Below are 23856 nucleotides of genomic sequence, written 5' to 3' on the forward strand. Positions count from 1 at the left end.
TATAGTAGTTGTGTTAATTTTAATTTGTGGAAGACCTCTGATGTCCAAATTGCCTTTCAGGAGTATTTGTTTGGTTTTGTCAGGCGATATTTTGAACATATGCATTTGCATCCACTCCTGCAGCTGCAAAAGGGCGGCATTTGATTTTAGCTCTACAACCACTCTCGTGTTATCTTTTACAAGGAAAATCATGTCATCTGCAAAGGCCAAGCTTTCCATGGGGTCCAGATCCAAGATCAAAAATTCATCCAGAACAATGTTCCAGAAGAAAGGGCCAAGGATTTAATCCTGTGGGCAGCCTTCATTGACAGGGCAAGTAAATTCCTGGAGCCTTGTGTGTACTGAGACACTTCTTTCTGTAACGTAGCTGTTTATTGCCTTATAGAGATTTTGTGGGGCATTTGCCTGGCGGAGTCTCCTAAGGACACTAGGCCCCACCAGAGTGAGTCAAATGCCCCAGCAAACTCAATAGAGATTGCCAGCCTTATATATTTCTCCTCTGATATTGCCAGCATATATTTCTCCTCTGATATTGCCAGCATATATTTCTTCTCTGCTGTCAGTAGGTGGTGCATGGCATCGTCCCTAGAGTTGCCCTGCTTAAAACCATACTGATTGTTGGAATATAAACCTGCTTCTATGTAGCATTGAGCTAATCTGCCATATATTAGTCTTTCATATATATTTTCCTAGTACAGGGAGTAGTGCTATTGGTCTATATGATTTGGGATCAATAGGGGGCTTCTCAGGGTTTTTGAGAATTAATCTTAACCCAGCTTTTTTTCCATATTTTTGGGAATATACCCTCTTTCATACAGTTATTATATAGTGCTATTTATTTTTCTGGTGCTATTTCTGCTAATTTTTTGATAATCTCAACCTCTAAAATGTCAAAACCTGGGCATTTATTGTTTTTGGTTTTAGATAGTGATATTTGTAGTCTTATACAGTAAACAGAGGTTCAATTTTGGCATTGTCATATTCAGTGGCTTCTTTTATAATATCTAGCTGGGTGGAGGAATGATCCCCAGTTTCAGTCTGAACAATACGGTTTAGGATGTTATTTATAGAATCGGCCCAACACAGGGTTGGGGTTCCATCTGGTTTTACAGTGGTTTCCAAGACATCTCCTCTTAGTAGTCTGTTGGTCACTATTCTGTAGACAACTCCCTCAAGGGTTATTGTTTCCAGTAGTTCCCACCAAGTGCCTCCAGCATTCCATTTTCTTGTCTCTTATTAAAATCTTAGATATCTTAATGACTCTTTGGAATCATAGATGGGCTAACTCAAATAAAGGTGAAATAACTCATAGGTTCTTTCTCTCTGTTGTTGATGTTCTGTCATAAAAATGGTTTGTGCCTAATCTACAAACTATGTTTTTATTAACCGGTCATGGCTCATTTTTAGCAAAGCTGAATCAGATGGGTGTTTCGGAAAGGTCACAGTGTCAGTGCACAGCTCTGGAGACATGGAGTCATGTTTTATATTATTGTCATGAGTACTTATATCTCAGAAACGAATTTTTATTTGCTAGTCCTAATCTTGCTCGGCTGACAGAGGCCGATGAGTCTCAATTAATTAAGACTGAGGAAGATTTTTAGGCTTTTCAAAAATTTTCCAAGAAATTATTTCAGAGAAGATTAGTGCTGCTTGAACTTGAGGAAAGAACAGTAGAAGGCTTATTGACTATTGACATGAATTCTGTGTAACAGTTAAAGGTGCTGAAATAAACAGTGTAATTGACCTGGTAGTTAAAGATCATTGTGTTCCTTTGTAAACAGGCTAATCTTATTGGATAATTTATGTAGTTACTTGTGACCATATTGTTATTTGTCTTCATCTCATATTGAATTCGTAAGATCAGTGGCTCCTTGCACCACATTTGGTCTTATTCATGTCATATGGCTCACTGTACCATGTGCTTGTCTTGTGGTTCCTTGTGCTGTAATTTATATTTCTGATTTAAATTTCTGTATATCATATGAATCTGTATATTATCTGTATATCATATGAATCTGTATATAATATATACAGATTCATATGATATCAGGCAACCTCAGTATAACATGGTACTTCTACAACACGGTTTCGCTCTAACATGATTGATAAATTGCAGCAATCCTCGCACAACACAGTACTTATATAACATAGTTTTGGTCTAACACGATTAGAGAATTGCAGCAACCTCACATAACAGGGTATTTTTGAGCTTTTATGTGGGGGAAACCCTGCTAATATGATGGATGTAATTTTTCAACATTTCCACTCTTTTTGAATCCCCACTGTTGACTTCCTAGTCAAAAAAATAAAATATTGAGAAATCCCTGTATTTTTTTTTTTTTGTTGAGAAATCCCCGTGTTACATTCTGTGCTATTGAACTTGTGCTTGTTGAACTTGTGAAAAAATCTAGATTTCAAAGTTTTATTACTATTGGATATCACACCAGGCCATTCAAAAGATTTAAGTCATCCAAACGTTGAAGTTATGTTCCTACCACCACAGTTGTACTTGGTTAACAACTTATTTCATTCAGCCATTAGATCAAGGTATTACAGGAACTCCCAGACTTACATAAGGGTTGTGTTCCAGAATGCTACATAAGTTGGGGAATTTCCCCGAGCTTGTGCAACACTCACTGAATTGATTGGATCAAAAAAGAAATGTTCAACGAACCATGTAAATAGAATTATTTATTGTATTTATTCAACTTTTTATCACATGTGCAGGAAAAATTACAAAAGCGTGCAATTTAAAAAAATTTCAAAATTATAAAATTACAAAAAAAGAGAGGAGACAGGCATAATGTCAGTAGGTTTTACCTCTCGAGCGTCATTGCCAGAAATGATGTCTTCAGCTAAGTATACCGCTGCGGAGGTTGAGAGCTGAGGAGATTTAGAAGCCACTCAACATTATGAAAGAACATATTAATGGATGACTGGATGGCAGCTTTTTTCTTTTCATCGTAGATTTCTTTGTAGCAAGCAAGCATATCATTCACCCCTCTGTTAACTTTTAAGAATCATTTGTCAAGATCCATCTTCTCAAACCTCGCCATTGTCGATGCAATTTCACGAAATGCCATTGCCATCTCTCTGGTGATGAAGCATCTCGGCTCCTCATTTGGTTCATCTTGAGCTTTGTCAGCATTTTCTTCTTTCACTATCACTGCCTGCAAGTCAATAAGTTCTTTGTTAAATTATTCCTTCTCTTCTTCATCTATTAACTCCACGTCTTTGGCATCAACCTCCAACTGAAGTAGCTCTGCAACCTTTACAATCTTATCTGTAACCGGTTCATATGATTCATCTTTTTTAAACCCTTCGAAGCCTTTCATGTGCCATGGGCATATTTTTTCCCATGTGCCATTTAAACAACTTTTAGTAATTTTCGCCCAGGTCTTATTAATGTTTAAATGGCATGGTAAATATTGTAAGATTTCCGAAAGTCTCTTAATCTTAATCTCCAAAAGTCACTGGCAGAGGTGAAAGTGATTCTTGCACTGCTTCTATTGGACTGAGCCGCAGCATGGAAAATAAGATGCAGCATATTTCAGAGTCTGCTGGGAATCATTGGGGTACAATTAAACACATGGGTTGTGTTAGGGTAGCTAAGAAAAAGAACAGGGGCATGTATACTTGCGTGTACACCAATGCTAGGAGTTTAGTAAATAAATTTGATGAATTTGAGGTATTGCTCAAAACATCAAAGGCAGGTATTGTGGGGATTTCAGAGATGTGGTGTCACACAGATATAAGGAATGCAGAACTGGAATTTGGGGAGTACAATGTCTACAGAAAGGATAGACAGGATAGGAAGGGAGGAGGGGTTATGCTATTAGTTAAGAAATACATAAAATCCAAGGAAGTGAAGCCAGTCGATATCGCTGGACAGTGCAGTGTCGAGTCAGTTTGTTTGGTGTGACATAAGCATTGGGAGATCAAAATTGAGAGTGGGAGTGTGCTATAGGCCTAATGACTCTGATGAGTATAATAAGAAACTGTACAGGGAAATAGAGTGGGCCAGTAAATCAGAAAGTCTTATAATGGGGGATTTTAATTTCCCAGATATTGATTGGAATTTGGAGGCTGGTCACTCACACACTAGCAAGGCTTTTGTGGATTTATTGGATGATTGTTTTCTACATCAGCATGTTCGGGAGGCAACTAGAGGGAGTAATACTCTTGATTTGATTATCAGTAGTGATTCTTCATGCATTAAGAATCTGCAGGTAAATGAACCACTAGGTGGCAGTGATCACAGTGTGATGAAGTGGGATTTACTCAAAGAGGTAACTACCATTAGGGGTAAAGGGAAGGGTTATTGCTTTCATAAAGGTGATATGATGGACTGAGACAGTATTTAAATTCTATACAGTGGGACCAACTGATGATGTTACCAACAGCAAATTCAAAATGGGAAGCATTCAAAGAACTTATCTTGGAAGCTACTAGGCTTTACATACCAACTAAGAAATATTGTTCAAGGTTTAGGCCTAAGTGGATGTCAGATGAGCTAATGAGACATATGGCAGAGAAGAAAAATGCATGGGATACATACAAATTAACACATGACACAGAAGCCTATGATAGATACAAGTTGATCAGTAACCAAGTTACAAAGGAAGGCAGGCGAAGGCAGATTACGAGAAATCTTTGGCAAGGGAAAGAAATGCAAAGAAAAACAGCAAAGAGTTCTTTACTTATGTAAACTCTAGAAGGAAGGGGATGAATCAGATTGGTCCACTTGATATCGATGGGTCAACTGTTGATGATCCTGCTCAGGTAGCTAACAAACTAAATGAATATTTTGCATCGACATTCACACATAAGGAGTTATTCGGTGAGGGAAATGCCAGAGGTGTATTCAACTCTGGCAGTAAGCTAGAGAATCTTGTAATAACTGAGACTAAAGTGGAGGAGAAATTGTTGAAGATAAATACAAGAAAGGCACCTGGGGTGGATGGGATCTATCCAGTATATTAAAGGAGGCAGCAAAGGAAGTAAGCAAACCCTTAGCCATAATTATGAGAGCTTCCTTGGACTCAGGGGAAGTACGCATGGACTGGAGATGTGCAAATGTGACCCCAATTCACAAAGGAGGATCAAAGGGCGACACAAGTAATTATAGACCTGTTAGTTTAACTTCTGTTCCCAGAAAATTAATGGAGGCACTGGTTAAAGAAGCACTGCAGGATCATCCAGACAAGTCTTCAGTTATAGCTCATACTATGATGCAGCCACAAAAGAACTGGATGCAGGGAATAACTTTGATATTATATACTTGGATCTTAGAAAGGCTTTTGATACTGTTGCACATGGAAGACTGCTGCACAAATTGGAGCAGTGTGGCATTGGAGGCAAATTGCTGCTATGGATAAAGGGGTGGTTGAGGGGGAGAAGACAGAGAGTGGTAATCAATGGACACTGCTCATCGTGGACTAATGTTATTAGTGGAGTCCCTCAGGGTTCAGTATTGGGTCCATTATTGTTTTCTGTATTTATGAATGATATTCATGATGGTATATCAAGCTTAATTTCCAAGTTTGCAGACGATACGAAGGTTGGCAGGGTTGTCAAGGACACTACTGACACTCTGCTGCTGCAAAAGGATCTGGAAAGATTGAGCAGGTGGTCTGAGAGGTGGCAAATGAAGTTTAACATTGACAAATGTAAAGTACTACATATGGGAAACAGCAACCCAAGAGCAACGTATGAACTCTGTGGCACTACACTGAGAGTGGTAGAGAATGAAAGGGACCTGGGGGTGGTTGTGCAGGCAGATATGAAGTTCTCTGAGCAGTGCAGACGGGCTGCAAGAGTAGCTCATGGTGTATTGTCGATGATACATAGGAATTTTTCTAGCAGGGATAAGGAGGTGATTATTCCCTTATATAAGGCAATGGTCAGGCCACACCTAGAGTTCTGTATACTGGTCTGGAGGCCTCATTTCAAGAAGGATGTAGAGATGCTGGAACGAGTACACAGAAGGGCAAAAAGATTAGTGAATGGAACAAAGGGGTGCTCTTACGAAGAAAGGCTTAAGTTTTGCAAATTACAGTGTCTGGAGACTAGGCACCAGCGAGGTGATCTGATAGGTGTATAAAGACTTGAATGGTTTGAGCATGCTCAATGCTGATGGGATTCTTCCTCTTGCTCAGAATAATCACCTGAGAGGGCATAAATTCAAATTGAGGAAAGAGGGATGTAGGATAGACGTGAGGAAATTTGCCTTTAGTCAGAGGGTGGTTGGTTGGTGGAACAGACTTCCATCCCTTGTCGTGGAAGTTGATAGCCTAAATAAGTTTAAGGCTCAGCTGGACATGTATTTCGAACGAACAGAGGGGTGAAGTGGAAGTGGTCATTTTTTATTTATTTATTTATTTATTTTTTTGGCTGATGCTGCATAACCTTGCTTTCTTGCATCAAATGCCTCTACTAATGCTAATGCTAAATTTTTCTCACTGTCTACTGGAGACAATGCCTGAGCAAATGTTGTGTGTAAATAGTATGCTTTTAAATTCGATATACCACCCCCTGATCCATAGGTTGGATGAGTGAAGTCGTGTTTGGCGGTAGAAATATGACTCTCAGATTTGAATTGAAATCATCTAGATGTATAGGATGTCCAGGAGCATTATCTAATAGAAGCAAAGTCTTGAAAGGAACGTCGTTGTCTTTACAATATTTTTCAACCTTGGGAATGAAGCAGCATTTAAACCAATCCTCAATGAGATATTGTTATCCATACTCTCTGGTTCGATCAGAAATCCACAGGTAGGGTGGCTTTATTGATGCCCTTAATGCACAAGGATTTCCAGAATGGTACACAAGTAGTGGTATTAATCTGTAATCTCCCGCTGCATTAGCCCCAAGCAAGAGCGTGGCCCTATCTTTTGACGCCTTGAAACCTGGCATGGTATTTTTTTCTTTGGCAATGTTTGTTCGATCCGACATTTTTTTTTTTTTCCAATACAGATCAGTCTCGTCGAAGTTAAAAATTTGCTGCGTTGAATAGCTAACTTCATCAATAATTTTTTCCAATGCATCACAAAATTTCTCTTCAGCTGCAGAATCGGCACTGGTGACTCCACCACATACTTTAACATTGTGGAAACCAGCACGATGCTTGAACCTATTAAACTAACCGTTGCTTGCCACGAACTTGGGTTGGGGTTTGCCGTACTTATCCTTAATATCTTTATAAACTTGTTGCTTTTGCTTGAATGGTCATTAGCCTCAGGGGCACTTGCTTCTGAATCCGATTTTCCATCCATATTATTAACAGCTGTTCCATATTTGATATAGCACCCGAATGCTGTTGATTTTAAGTGAATTGATCCTTTGACATGTTCTTTTATATTTGCACTGTCCCTTCACCACTGTAATACATAAATAGAAATGATGAGAAGTTTCTGAAAATTTGTATTTTATATGATTGAAGATTTCAGTGAATGGGTAACACATTTCACCATAATAGCATAAAGACCCACAGAATTGCAGTTATCGGTATTATTGCAAATGCAATAAGATCAAGTTTACTACTTGTTTATAATTATGGTCATGACCTCCAGAAACTTGCTTTAAAAATTATCACAAAGGCGTTCAAAAATGATTCTTATAACGACAACATATGATAACGATGAAAGGGTAGCGCAATTTCCATTATAAATATGATCTTTTAGAGAGATAAATAGCTTAGTAATATAGAGAAATTTTCAACTTCCAAAGACTTGGAACGAATTACAAAAAAAAAATATTGGGTTCACATTACGATATTTTCACGATACCTCCATTTATTCCTACGGGATGCAAAACACGTTTCCACAATTTTTTAAGTTTGCATGGGCCAGGAAAAACTTATGTAAAGTCAAATTTCCGTAAGTCAAGCATTACGTAAGTTGGGGAGTTCCTGTATATCCACCTTTAAAACTCATTGCATCAGAAAATCGTTACAATAGATTTTGGAAAAAATTGATTCCGAATCTATTGAAGTAATGAAGGCATGGAAACATTTCTGAATTGTGGACTGTATCAGAATCATAGCTTTATCGTTCAAAGAAATAAAACCATCAAAGTTAAATGCGTATGGAAAAATGTATGGCCAGAGTCAGTTCATTCAGGAAATATGGTCGAACTGGCAGCAAATGGAATCAGTGCGATAGTAGAACTTGCTATGTTGGTAGGAGGAGAAGGTTTTGATGATATGACTACTGAAGCCCTTGTGGGTAGCACAGTTGATAGAATCGCCCTCCTCCCCGCACTGGGTGGAAAAGGCCTGAGTTTGAATCCCGTCAATGACGGGAGGAATTTTTATGTGTCTTTTTCACAACATGGCTGAGTTAGTTGGGTGAGGGTAGCATAGTTTTTTTTCTCCCAGAAATTCGGGTTTTTCGTTCAGCAAAACAGAAAATCGACCTCAGTCCCAAAAAATTAAAAAAAAAAAGATGTTCAAGAATTACTGGTAGAAAAAGAGGCTGGCGAAGCGGATTTTGTGCAAATGGCATTGGAGGTAAAACCAAATCAATTCAGAGGATGATAGCCCAGATAAATTCTAAACTTCCAAATTTTAAACTAATTCTTGAATGAAAGGAGCCCAAAGTTCAAAAGGGAGCTTCAAAAAATGCTTAGTTCTATACGATGAAATTTGCAAAGATCTATCAAGCAAAAGCAAACAAACCCAGATTACTCATTTTTTAAAGAGAGCAGAAGTGGAGGCTAGCAGTTGGTGCTAATTGTGTGTCCTTGCATTATAACGAGCGTGAGGAACAGGAATTAGATGCCATTCCTGTTGAATGGATGAATATTTGATGGACATTTAGCACTATCTAAAAAAGAAATGCTAAAAAAAGAGATATGTTTCAGTAGTTTCAATTAATATGTGCCACTGGAAAAAATGGGGGGAGGGGAATTTTTTTTTGAAGCATGTATGTGCCTGTTGGCTGTCTTTCGGTAAGGGTTTAACTAGACTGGTAGAAAAGTGACAATGTCTTAAAAGGTCTATTTCTAGGTCTAAACTAAAAAACATAGGGGAAGGCATAAAGTTAGCTGAACAATTTGAATATTTTTTGAATGCAGATTCTTGAATGAAAGGAGCCCAAAGTTCAAAAGGGAACTTCAAAAAATGCTTAGTTCTATACGATGAAATTCGCAAAGATCTATCAAGCAAAAGCAAACAAACACAGATTACTGATTTTTTAAAGAGAGCAGAAGATACATGAAGATATACTAGAATGGTGTATTTTTGTTAGTTTTGTTTAATGAAATTGTGTATTTTTATTAGCTTTTGGAACATAATCCCCTTTTTGTACCTTTTTTTTAGTCCTGTATAACACGGTTTCACACAACACAACATTTTATAGGAACCTAACTACCGTTGTTGTTTTTTGGTTTTTAGGAGCATTAGCAACTAAGGCCATATTGCTCCGGGGATATGCAGTGGTCATTTCCTGACCTTTCTGCATCCTCCGTATTTGGTAGTCATGGGCTCGAAGCCCGGTTTAATCAAGAAGCGTGTGCTACACACTGCTGCTCCTGCCCACCTGGCTATGGAGGCGCCTCTAACTACAGTGTTATACAAGGTTTACCTGTATATCTATATAGTGGAGTTGCCAGTTTCTGACTAGGGGCCGCTTACTAATAAAAATGAAAAAGAATGTCTCTTATAAAGGCTGTATACTGATTCCTGAGAGTTCTATAGGAGTCTCTCAGTGCATCCACCTCATTTTGTGGCCAAGATGTTCTGGCTCTTTGAAAATTTCTCCTCACCTGGTGCACCCTTCTCCAGAGTAAAGTCAGTTCAGGGCACCACCAGGGGACCTGCTTCCTCAGTTTTTTTCATGGGATAGACAGGTTTGCTATTTTTATTAAAATATTTGTCATAGTCAGTGCTTGCTCGTCTGGGCTACAGTTGCCTGATCAAGACCACTCATTTTCCTGTTTTTGCAGCTCAGCTGCTGTATGTTCTGTGAAAATCTACCAGTTTGCCTTTTTAAGGTTATTATACCTTTTGATATCCAACAAGAAATATTGGGTTGTTTGTAATTGCCTGTTTAGTTTGCAGGTGATGGCTCTATGATCTGATGTGGTTCAGACTGGCTGGACATACCAGGCTGTAATTTTATAAGCTATTGAATTGGTGGCAAGAATAACATCAATGTCACTCTGACACATGGTACTGCTAAAAGTTGGGAGGTTATTTAATTGGTTTAGCACTTGAAAGGGCGAGGCATTTGAGAGGCAACTACAAGGGGGAACCTCAGTGTCCAGCTTTTTTGGACATTCATTATAATTTACCGAGGGGTAAACATGGCTTAGACTCTTCAGTTTTCCAGTAAGTAAGGTTGATTTGCATCAGGTGATTATCTTCCACCTTGGTTTGTTTAATATATACAGACAGCTGCCTATCCAAAGGAAGTACCAGAAACAACTCAAATAGCACCATGAAACAGCTACATTTTAACAAGTTTCCACTAGAGTAGACAGGTATGCTAAGTATTTCAGTTTAACTTCAAAGTGACCCCCCTCTCCAAAATGCATTTTAGTAATCTACAGTCTGTCTGTGCACACCTACTAAATTTCGGACTAAACTTAAACCAATTTGTCACGAAAATGCAATGCGGAAATGACATCATTTCTGTAAAGGCTAATCTTTGCATTTCTTTTAGGTATTTTGATTTGTATATATTGATTATGAAATAAAAAAGCTTTTGTATTGTAAATATTTCATTGATCATTCACAAATTTCCATAATTTCAGCTAGAAGACAAGATACAGTGGATTTATGATAGCTAAATGTCACTGGAAAACAGCGTAAATTGTGGTACCCGATCCTGTAGTTAAAATTGAGGGATTAGTATTGAGAGTTGGATAGAACCTTCTCGCAGGAAAGCAAGTAACTGTTTAGTTTCTTCCAATCTGAAGTTAACATTGAAATCGCTGCACATGATCATGGATATACCGGTATGATATGCCACTCATGATCATGGATATATGATATGCCACTCATGATCATGGATGTATGATAGGCCGGTATGATATGCCACTCATGATCATTGGTATGCTGGTACAAGTACAGAAACAAAACAAAATGAATGAAGTGTATTATATTCTGTATGTCACTGTTAGGAGAAATATTGACAACGGTTGTAAGTATCACTTAGTCATTGGGTAACACTTCAGATCCCTGTTCTTAAGTGATTCTCAATAGTATTACACATAAGGATTCAGTCGATGTCAACATCAGGAAATGCAGTGCGTATAAATGGTGTATCTTTAGCAGCTGATTTCTTTTTGTAATTTTCAAACCATAAAAAAAAAAAATACATGAGCACAAATGTAGCATACAGAACAGAAATCATCTTTTATAAATATCCTTTCAAACTCTCGATGTGCATTCCTATGTAAATAGTAGTCAACTTAAGCAAATGCAGCTTGATCATTTAAACCCATCTGCTCTGCAACTGGAGAAATGTGGAGCAGATGAGATTAGTCACTTCGGGTACATTATTGTTAGATGGAGCGGCAGCATTGCTGGTTGAAGGCACTGCTAAATCCAATGCTTGATTTTCTGTTTGCCTTTTATGCAATCTTGATAGTCTTTGTTCATCTTGCACACTCATTGCTACCTCCATCTTTATTTTCTTAGGTTGGCTTGCTGGATACTCTTGATAATCTCTGCATTTGACTTTGGCATGGTTGAACACTCATTTATAGCATTCTGTCATTCAGTTCCTTTCACTAATCAGAAAATTATTGACATGAAAGCATCTATAGCGGCACCTAAAAATGAAATGTTACAAAAATGTGGATTGCAACAATACAAATACAGCTGAACCTCGCTTTATGATATTAATCCATTCCAGAGACATTATCATACCGTGAAAATATCATAATGTGAACCCAATAACACATTGTTTTTTGATAATTCATTCCAAGACCTTAGAAGTTGAAGTTGAAATTTTAGTTATATAACTAAACTATTTATCTTCTAAAAGGTGATTTTTATAATGGAAATTGCATGCATTGATTTAAAAAATTAATTAAAACTAATATATTAATTAAAATGCAAAACAAAAAAATCACTTCAACTAAAGGATGCAAAAAAACAAAACATGTAGCCACAAAACACGTTTAGAAACGCTGCTATTTGCTGAGAGGAAGGACCACGTGGTCTGATCAGAGACAGTCATAAGCCCATCATAAAGTGAAATAAGTAGGCACCGGTTAATATGATCATTGGTTAGTAGAATCAGCCACTTTATAGAATCAAATTTCAAAAAACTAATTCAAATCATTAAAATGCACTGCACTTTCATCGTTATCATATGTTCAGTTATAAGAATCAATTTTGAACGTGCCTTTGTGATAATTTTGTAAAGCACATTTCTGGAGGTGACTACCATAAAACAATTTACAGTTTCTGGTTTATTGGGCTTTACTGATAATGCAATCTATTATAAATGGGTAGTAAACTTGGATCTTATTGCATTTGTGATAATATTGATAGCTGGAATTACGTGGGTTTTTACATTATTATGGTGAAATGTGTTCATGAAATATTCCACGAAATCTTCAATCATATAAAAAGCAAATAAATTTTCAGAATCTTCTCTTCATTCCTATTTTTTAAGCTTCTTAAATTTGTTACTCCGTATCTCAACTTGTATGTAGTGTTAGTTGCAATTTGTGCATGCCATGTTATTTGTTATTGATTGCTTATCTTTTTTACTGTTTTTAATTTTACAACCCAAAAAAAATGTCAGTGAACTTAAATATCAATTAGTTAGCATGTACATGTTACAGTATTAATTAAGCAATGTACATAAGCATAAATTTATTTTTATTTTGCTAACCTGTGGAAATTCCTTAGATTTTCACGTATCATTTAATTTTGTTAATTGTTAAGGTAATAAAGTGTAAATTTTTGCTATATATCTTTACTTTTATAGCCTGTGGATAATATTCCTATTTTTGCTTATTAGAGTTGCCGTTTAATAGAATTAAAATTCAATATGCACACATCATCACAATGACTGATGCTTACCACATATCATGTAGTGAATGGTATTTTATTATGGTGAGTCCATCGTAAAATGATTTGTTTGTACAGTGAACCAATCATTAAGCAGGGGTCCACTACTTGTATTTGTTGAAATTATACTTTCTACAGTAGTAATTGCAGGAAGTATGATTGTGGCATCATACTATTCAACAAATGGCTACAATCAAATGGGTAATTAGGCTAGTGGCTTGGATTTCCCTAACCTCTTCCTAATGTTGATTTGGTAGAGTAAGTAGCGGGCATGAGCACATAACATACATTATTCATAACTAGTGAAGCAAGTGAACTAGTGAACAACTAGTGAAATAGTTGCCATTCCCTGATCTAGTAACAACAGAGGCTTGGCCATTTCTTTGTGGGATGTGTAATTCTTACATTCAATTGTTCACCTAGGTGGTCATCTCTAGTATATTAATCATTTATAATACTTGGCTTTGAACAACATGACTACAAATGCTAGTACACTATATGACCAAAAGTATTCTGACAACCCACCAGAAATAATGTGCTCTGTACTAGAAGTCCCATGTTTTTTGTTGTTTGGTTTTTAGGAGCATTAGCAACTAAGGCCATATTGCTCCGGGAATATGTGGTGGTCATTCCCTGACCTTTCTGCATCCTCCGTATTTGGTGGTGATGGGCTCGAACCCCGGTCTAATCAAGAAGCGTGTGCTACGCACTGTTGCTCCTTCCCACCTGGCTACGGAGGTGCCTAGAAGTCCCATGTATGTGCATATCAGCTAAGACATATTAGTGTGAATTTTAGTCTATGCCTATGTAGTAGCAGTACTGTAGACTTTGAACATACAATGGTGGTTAGATGCCACATCAGTAATCTTTCTGTGCTTACAAGTACAGCTCATCTGAACCTCCCAAAATTCACTGTAGCAGACATTATGCAATGGAAGACTTCAGGATTTCAGTATATAAAAAAAAAAGAAAAAAAGAAAATGGGAGTCTGGATGAATCTTTTTGCAAAAAAAAAAAAAAAAATTATGGATTTACTGTTAAGTTCGTAATTTTTTAAAAATTCATTTCTGCTTATTTTCATTAACAAGGTCTTCAGGTATGACAGTCTACCATTGTGAAGTATTTGTTAAATGGAATGCAGGAAACAGTGTTATTCAGTGACTGCAGCATTCTTTGTACTTTTTTTTTTTTTTTTTTTTATATGTGGTGTGAACAGCATCCTTCAGTACGAAATGGGACTTAAAATTTTGGAAGGTAAGCAAGATTTTCCAGCTATTGTCAAATCTGGAAAAGGTAAGGTTTCTTTGTACTGTATATAGTTGTGATTGTTCAGTTTCAAATGGTGGGAAACATTTGCAAACAACTATAAGCATAACAACAATGGGCACTGTGTAGAACATAACCCCAGGTGCTCACATCTGGTGAATATGGGCTTGGCACATCGAGGGTCCTGAACTCGATATAATCATCCTTCTCCCTCTTGGCGATTCCCTTCTACTTTCCACTCTTGTTTTTCTCTCTCAGGGTTTTTTTTTTGGCTGGTGCAGCAAAAGCCTCAAGCTTCCTTACACCACATGGCTAATAATAATAATAATAAATTGGAAAAGTGAAGAGCATCCTCAAGAGAGACAGCATCCACAGCAAACATGAGACAAAAAAATCAGAGAATAGGAGAGAGTACTTGGACACATTGTTGTTATTTGTTATTTTTAGTTTTTTTAGGAGCATTAGCAACTAAGGCCATATTGCTCTGGGAATATGCGGTGGTCATTTCCTGACCTTTCCGCATCCTCCGTATTTGGTGGTCACGGGCTCGAACCCCGGTCTGATCAAGAAGTGTGTGCTACGTACTGCTGCTCCTGCCCACCTGGCTACGGAGGTGCAAAGGACACATTGAAGCAGAACCTCCTTGCACTCAGCAAGAGATTACGCCGATACAAAGAGAGCTCCAAGAGGAAAATAAACAACCGAATCTTCGATCAGGATCAAAGAGGTTTCTACAGGAATCTCGGAGAAGATGGGAAACAAGGGAATGGACCACCCAAGAAGAAGACAATCGAGGATTTCTGGGGAAACATATGGAGCAGGGAAGTAAAATATAACAGCTGAGCCACCTGGATAGAACTAGAATACAAGAAAACCAAGGACGTACAAGAAATGAGAGGATGGGAGATTCAGGAAGAAGAAGTAAAACAGACGATCAAGAACTCTCACAACTGGTGAACTCCAGGAATAGATAATGTCCATAACTACTGGTACAAGAAGCTCACTTGCACACACAAGCATCTGGCAGAGCAGTTCACCCAAATGATAAGGCACCCAGAGACAATCCTGAAGTTTCTCACTCAAGGAATCACATATCTGAAGCCTAAAGACGAAGATACAAGAAACCCAACAAAATATAGGCCAAAATAACCCAACAAAACATAGGCCAAAAGTCACCCAGAGACAACCCCAGAGTTTCTTATGCAAGGAATCACATATCTGAAGGCTAAAGACCAAAATACAAGAAACCCGGCGAAATACAGGCCAATCACCTGTATCCCAATGATATACAAGATTCTAACCAGCTGCATAACCAAGATATCATACCACCTGGAGAGCCAGAACATCATGGCCGAACAGCAGAAACGACGCAAGCAGATGAGCAAAGGATGCAAGGAGCAATTAACCATTGATGCCACAGTTATAGACCAAGCCTACAAGAAGTGCCACAAACTATACATGGCCTACATTGATTACAGAGAGGCCTTCAACTCCTTGCCTCGTAGCTGGCTAATAGAGATGCTGAAGATCTACAAAGTCAATCTGACAGTAACAAACTTCCTAGGAGCAACAATGGTGAAACAGAGTAGTACCATCAAGGTCGAGAATATCACAATCAGACCGATCCCCATCAAGAGAGGAATCTTTCGGAGATGCCTTGAGCACACTGTGGTTCTGTCTAGCACTCAACCTGCTATCCACCATGCTGAACAACAGCAAGTATGGATATAACCTCAAGGAAGGAAGGAAGGAAAAATCTGTACACTCTCTCCCACCTGATGGATGACATCAAGCTCTACGCAACAACCAAGAAGCAACTTCAGCAACTACTCCGGATCACTGAAAGATTCGGCAACGATATCAGGACGGATTTTAGTGTAGACAAATGCAAGACTCATGGAATACATCAGGAGAAATTAGTCAGCTAAAACTACCAGCTACAGACTAGTAAAGAGATTGAAGCCAAGACAGAGGGAAGAGACCTAAATATACCTGGGGATGATGCAAGCTCAGCAGTTAGAGCACAAGGAAATGAGATAAGGGCCAGCCTGACTGAAAAATACCATCAGAAATTCAGACGCCTGCTCAAAGTAAAGCTAAATGGAGGGAACACAGTTAAAATCATAAACACCTATGCAGTCCCAGTGCTAACATACTCCTTTGGGATCACTGATTGGAGTAACACTGGGCTGGAGGTTATCATGAGAAAGACAAGGACAATGATGACCAAGAATCACCAACACCACCCAAAGTTAATGGGTGACATGGAAGCTTATGATAGATATAAGTTGGTCTGTAACCAAGTCACAAAGGAGATTAGGCAGGCAAAGGCAGACTACGAAAAATCCTTGGCAAAGGATGCAAAGAAAAACAGAAAAGAGTTCTTTACCTATTTAAACTCAAGAAGGAAAGGGATGAATCAGATTGATCCACTAAATATTGATGGTTCAACAGTTGAGGATCCTGCTCAGGTGGCTAACAATCTAAACTAGTATTTTGCATCTACATTCACGCATGAGGAGTTATTCAGGAAGGAGAATGATGTAGGTAAAGTAAACATTGGCAGTGAGCTGGATGATTTTGTAATAACTGAGAGGAAAGTGGAGGAGAGATTGTTGAGGAAAAACATAAAAGAGGCACCTGGGGTGGATGGGATCTATCCAGTTATATTAAAGGAGGCAGCAAAGGAAGTAAGCAAACCCCTAGCCATAATTATGAGAGCTTCTATGGACTCAGGGGAGGTACCCATAGACTGGAGATGTGCAAATGTAACCCCAATTCACAAAGGAGGATCAAAGGCTGACACAAGTAATTATAGACCTGTTAGTTTAACTTCTGTTCCAGGTAAATTAATGGAGGCACTGGTTAAAGAAGCACTGCAGGATCATCTAGACAAGAATTCAGTTATAGCTCAGATGCAGCATGGTTTTGTTAAGGGCAGGTCTTGCCTGACCAATTTGATTGGATACTATGATGTAGTCACAAAAGAACTGGATGCAGGGAATAACTTTGATATTATATATTTGGATCTTAGAAAGGCTTTTGATACTGTTGCACATGGAAGACTGCTGCACAAATTGGAGCAGTGTGGCATTGGAGGCAAATTGCTGCTATGGATAAGGGGATGGTTGAGTGGCAGAAGACAGAGAGTGGTAATCAATGGACACTGCTCAACGTGGACTAATGTTATTAGTGGAGTCCCTCAGGGTTCAGTGTTGGGTCCGTTGTTGTTTTCGGTGTTTATGAATGATATTGATGATGGGATATCAAGTTTAGTGTCCAAGTTTGCAGATGATACAAAGGTTGGCAGGGTTTTTAAGGACACCACTGACTCTATGCTGCTGCAACAGGATCTGGAAAGGTTGAACAGATGGGCTGAGAGGTGGCAAATGAAGTTTAACATTGACAAATGTAAAGTACTACATATGGGAAACAGTAACCCCAGAGCAACGTACCAACTTTCTGGTACTACACTGACAGTGGTGGAGAATGAAAAGGACCTGGGGGTAATTGTGCAGGCAGATATGAAGTTCTCTGAGCAGTGCAGATGAGCTGCAAGAGTAGCTCATGGTGTCTTGTCAATGATATACAGGAATTTTTCTAGCAGGGATAAGGAGGTGATTATTCCCTTGTATAAGGCAATGGTTAGGCCACATCTTGAGTACTGTATACAGGTCTGGAGGCCTCATTTCAAGAAGGATGTAGAGCTGCTGGAATGGGTACAGAGAAGGGCAACAAGATTAGTGAATGGAACAAAGGGTTGCTCTTACGAAGAAAGGCTTAAGTTTTGCAAATTACAGAGTCTGGAGACTAGGCACCGGCGAGGTGATCTGATAGAGGTGTATAAGGCTTTGAATGGTTTGAGCATGCTCAATGCCAATGGGATTCTTCATCTTGCTCAGAATAATCAGCTCAGAGGGCATAAATTCAAATTGAGGAAGGACGGATGTCGGATAGATGTGCGGAAATTTGCCTTTGGCCAGCAGGTGGTTGGTTGGTGGAACCGACTTCCATCACTTGTTGTTGAAGTTGATAGCCTAAACAAATTTAAGGCTCAACTGGACAGGTATTTCGAGCGAACGGAGGGGTGAAATGGGAGTGGTGTGTTTTTTTTTTTTTTTTTTTTTGGCTGATGCTGAATAAGCTTGCTTTCTTGCATCATACGCCTCTACTAATGCTAATGCTAATGCTAAAGTCAGCCACAGAGAGACTGGCAATAGCTCAGAAAGAAGGGGAGGAGGAAGGGACCTGATAGAGCAATATCTATCGAGCAACAGAAGACAGCATTAGCTAACCTGAAGGATTACTTCCCGAAAAACACAGCAGCACTCCACCAGGCCATAAGGAAGCCACAGAAGCGCCATACTCCACTCAACCTAAGCGAGGAGTCCCCCTTCCGCCCAGACGGAACAAATGAAGCTAGAAAGATGGACAAAGAAGACACTCCATGGTAGCTAACCTGAAGGATTATTTCCAGAAAAACACAGTAGCACTCTATCAGGCCAGGATAATACACCAGAAGCCAGCTCGGAGATACCAGTTGATCAAAGAAAACAATTACGAGCCCCAAGGTGTACTAGAAACCCCAACACACAAGCTGTACTGGGACCATACCATAATAATGGACAAGACAATCCTGCACAACAGACTGCACATAACCCTTGTTAACAAGAAGGAAAAGGCTACCTATCTGATTGACATAGCAGTGCCCAATACTGACAACTTCCAGAAAACCCACAGTAAAAGTTCAGGAAGTACACAGACCTAAGACAGGAGATCAGAGAGATGTGGCATATGCAACAAGTAACGACCATCCCAATCATCGTGACAACCACCAGTATGGTGCTAAAGACCCTACGTAATGGCCAGTGGCGGATTAAGGATAATTGGGGCCCCTAGGCAAATTATATTTGGGTGGGGGCCACCCCAAAAAATAATAAAAAAAAAAAAAAGTATAAAAAATAAATAAAAGTTAGGCGGCAAATAAATGAAATTTTGTACTTTTGAATTTTTTGCTTAAATTTTCGCTTAAATTAATCAAGATTTTTATGATGTTTACTGAAAACATTAATCTATTTTAGAACACTATAGGAAAATGCCTTGGCTTGGGGGCCCCCCAAAGCCTGTGGCCCCTAGGCACGTGCTTCATTGCCTTAATGGGTAATCCACCACTGGTAACGAACTAGCAGCAATAAGTCTCCCAGAGAACATATACAAGGAACTTCAGAAAGTCGCAATTTTGAACACCTGTAGGATAGTCAGAGAGTTCCTCCACCAACATTAACACCAGACATAACAACCAACCTGTGCATTTAGTAACGGTACTTGTCGTGGGGTGGAATCAGTCAATTAGTGGAATTAGTGGAATTTTCTCCCCATCAGGGAGAAATAATATAATAATAATAATAATAATAATAATAAATATAAAAATAGCATGCATAATACTTTTCCAGATGTTTCCATCAAGATGGAAAGATGCTGATTAACTTCTAATATTCTTGTCATTTGTAGATTTAATCTTTCTTGGTGTGCAACAGTTGAGTACTCCTGAAAGTGAAAATTGAGTATTGAAATAAGTATAATATTTCTCTGAAAATACAATTTAAATATGCACTAAAAATCATTAATATATATGAATAAAAAAATTTGAAAAAATATTCTATTATACAAATGATTGGAAATCTATGATCTGTAGATCAGTGGAGAATTTCATAATTAAATGCAGTTTGTACGTATGTATGTACATTACGATTGTTGTAGGTTTTAGGCATAACACAGACTTATACCATATTGTGCTGTTGTGTATCATGTCTGTACAAGTTTGTGTTCACAAGCCGATCTGCAAAACACAGAATAGCACATGGGAGAAACTCTACTTTCTCCACCTGATATCAACTAACTGTAGCCTCTACTGAAGAAGCCTTTCGAAATTCCTTCAGTCTATGACAAGACTCGAACCCAGATCTCTTGAAATGAATAAAAGTGGTGAAACCCCTGCACTGTCATGGAGGACTAAATTTATTTTATATAAACATCTAAGTTGAATATTATTTTCACTTCATATCTTGAAATAAACCATCACATTTTGCAGAAACTATATATACATATATACAGTAAGCTCTGGTTATAGTGATCACTGTTATTAAAATCAGCCTTTTAATAGAATCAAATTTCAAAGAACCGATTCAAATCAATAAAATACACTACACCTTCATCGTTTATTTGAATCACATTGTCGATTATAAAAATCAGTTTTGAACGCCTCTGTGATATTTTTCTAAAGCACATTTCTGGAGGTCACAACCATAAAACAATAAAAACAATTTGCAGTTTCCAGTTTATTGTTGTTGGGCTTGGGTTTATTGGTCTCACTTGCATGTGTTGTGTTAGTTCCAATTTGTGTGTGACGTGTGCTTTGTTACTGATTGATGCTTATCTTTTTTTACTGTTTTAAATTTACTACCCAAAAAAAAATGTCAGTGAATTTGAGTGAAAAAAAAAAGTTACGAATTATATAAACTTACGATAAATTAAACTTGGCAATATGTCTCAAAGGGAAGCGTCAGTAAAATTAGTGGTGCCTCAGTCATCTATATCAAATTTATTAAAATTCTGTCACATATTTAAACACTGTGATTAGTGAAACCAAAAAAAAAGGAAGCGTGAAAGGAAATTCCAAACAGTAGATGGAGCTCTGTTCATTTGGTTCAAACAGGCCAGTTCATTTAATGCACCAATCAATTGTAGCATTCTTCTTTAAAATGCTAATGATTTTGTTGAAAAACTACACAAAGAGTTTAAGGCGACAGATAGATGGCTGACAAGATGGAAGGAGAGGCATGATATTGTTTACAAAAAACTTTATGGAGAAAAACAGGATTCTGATAGTTCTGCAGCTGAAACCTTGTTGAAAACATCTTGGCAAACTCTGTTAAGCACTTATAATCCTGAAGACATATTTACTACAGATGAAACAGGATTGTACTACAGGGCTACCCTTGACCACTGCATGATTTTTAAAAATTCCTCTGCATCTGCAGGAAAGAAGATCAAGGACAGGATTACAGTTCTTTTAACATTGCAACATGATGGGAACAATCAAGATGAAGCTATTAGTTATAGGCCAGAGTATATCGCCTAGATGTTTTAAAGGAGTAAAATAGCTGCCTGTTGAATATGCCAATAATACCAGTGCTTGGATGGCAGCTTCTTTATTTGAAGATTATTTTCATAAATGGGATTTGAAATTGGATAAGAAAAACAAAAAACAAAAAAAAAAAAAAGTATTGGTTTTGGACAACTGCCCAGCTCATCCAAAGTTGATTTTCAAAAACATTGAATTAGTTTTTCTACCTTCAAATACCAGATTACTGATTCAACCTCTCAACCAGGGAATAATAAAAATCTTTAAGACCTTTTATAGATCAGATATGAGGCGAAGAATCATCCAGTCTATAGATGAAGGTTTGGGAACATCATCCGATATCGCAAAGCAGATAACGGTTCTAGATGACGAGTGCCTGGAATGAAGTTTCTGAAACCTGCATTAGCAACTGTTTCAAAAAATGTGGATTAATTATTCATGACGGTCAACTAAATCACGATACTGATCACGTTGAAAAGCCTGGAGATATGGGTGAACAGGAGTTTAATGATTGAGTGGACATAGAAGGTGATCTACAAGTTACTCCAGCTTTAACAAATGAAGAAATTGACCAGTCTGTTACTGATGATTTCACCAAGGAGGGAAATGAAGATGAACATGAACGAATTCCAGTTACAAAACGGCAAACTTGTGAAGCTATAGCCATCAAGGGGAGAGCGTTGGAAGAAACTGGTGCAAGTGATCATGAGTATAGACTGTTATACAATAGTGAAAAATCTATAAATAGACTTTGTAGTGATAATTTAAAGCAATCTAAAATATTACTATTTTAAATTATAATCATATTACAAAATGATTATTTAATATATATTTATATTTAATGTTTAATTAATATATATATTAATTAAGCTATGTACGTAAGTATAAATTTATTTTTATTTTGCTAACCAGTGGATAATATTCTTTTGATTTTTGCGTATCATTTAATTGATAATAAACCTTTGGTAATAAAGTGTAGGTGTCTCCATAGCCAGGTGGGCAGGAGCAGCAGCGCGTAGCACATGCTTCTTGATTAGACCGGGGTTCGAGCCCGTGTTCACCAAATACGGAGGATGCAGAAAGGTCAGGGAATGACCACCGCATATCCCCAGAGCAATATGGCCTTAGTTGCTAATGCTCCTAAAAACCAAATAACAACAACAATAAAGTGTAAATTTGTGCTTTATATCTTTATTTTTTATAGCCTCTGGATAATATTTGTTGATTTTCACTTATTAGAATCAAAATTCAATTTGCGAATGTGATCACTATGGCGCTTACTGTATATATATTGACCTGCTATCAAAAAGGTTGCTGACTACTGCACTCTGCATGGGAATTAATTTATTTTTATTTATATATATATATATATATATATATATTTATTTATTGGTTATGGTAAACCCAAGCACAAAAGGTTAAAAAACAGTCCTGCTCTTAATAAGGTTGTTGAACAATGGGTTGAGAAGATAGAATAAACTTAATCACATTAGCTTTGAATTTCTGAAACTTGCGACTTTTAGAGAAGACATAGAGAAAGACTCAATAAGAAATCTGAAGTAGAATGTACAAATGAGGCTGTATTTTAATGCAGGAATTTAAAGAATTTAATAATGGTGTGCATTACTGCATTGTGTATTCTCATTTGGGGAAATTGGTTCCTCCATGATAAGGATTGGATTTATGCTCCTGTTGATAGCATTATCCATAAGCCAAGTTAAGTTGCTAGTATTATTTAAATCAGGGGTTGTCAACCTTTTAATCCCTACTGCCCACTTTTGTATCTTTGTTGATGATAAAAGTTCCTTACCACCCACCGGTGCCACAGTAACTCAATTTAGCACAAGTGCGAAGTACTTTTTAGAGGGGAGGGGAGGGTTTGTAAAAAATATGTACTTAAATTTATCTTTTTATTTATACTTTATGTATGTTTATACATGGATAATTTAAATTTAATGAATTTCTGAATCTCCATTGATACAGCATCTACTAGTGCGGGAGCTGCTTAAATTGAAGAAAATGAAAATTAAATGTGAAAACTATAAAGTTTATTGAAATTACCTTTAATTAATGATTAATGAGATCCTTGAGGCTGATGCTGTGAGACTAAATATTTGATATCTGGGTCGATTTTCGTACGGAACAAACAAAGGTCTCCTCTTTTGGTGATATTCAGACAGTTTCTCTGTTTGGTGATAAGATGATTAACAGCGCTAAAGCCTGATTCTACAAGATATAAGGTAGGGAAGAACGTATGGAGGAAGAATAAAATTTGTAACAATGGACAAAACCCCCAATCACCCACCATGTGAAAGCTTGAATCGCCCACTAGTGGGCGGTAGGGACCAGGTTGACGACCACTGATTTAAATGAATAGCATCACAAAAAGAGGTCATTTTACTATTCCTTTAAAACT

General features: G+C 37.7%; 1 protein-coding gene across 1 annotated transcript in view; it reads right to left on the bottom strand.

The window, feature by feature from the left end:
- Positions 1 to 23856, bottom strand: part of LOC150089517 (suppressor APC domain-containing protein 2-like) — a 260545-nt gene that overhangs the window by 62581 nt on the left and 174108 nt on the right. The window contains exon 5 of the mRNA XM_090390011.1: positions 19742 to 19843. Within this exon, the coding sequence (XP_090246137.1) occupies positions 19742 to 19843 (102 nt within the window). The remainder of the gene's footprint in view (positions 1 to 19741; positions 19844 to 23856) is intronic.

The sequence above is a fragment of the Mastigoproctus giganteus genome, chromosome 2 (genome assembly GCF_048544385.1).
Source record: "Mastigoproctus giganteus isolate SK-2022 chromosome 2, ASM4854438v1, whole genome shotgun sequence".
NCBI classification, from domain to species: Eukaryota; Metazoa; Arthropoda; class Arachnida; order Uropygi; family Thelyphonidae; genus Mastigoproctus; species Mastigoproctus giganteus.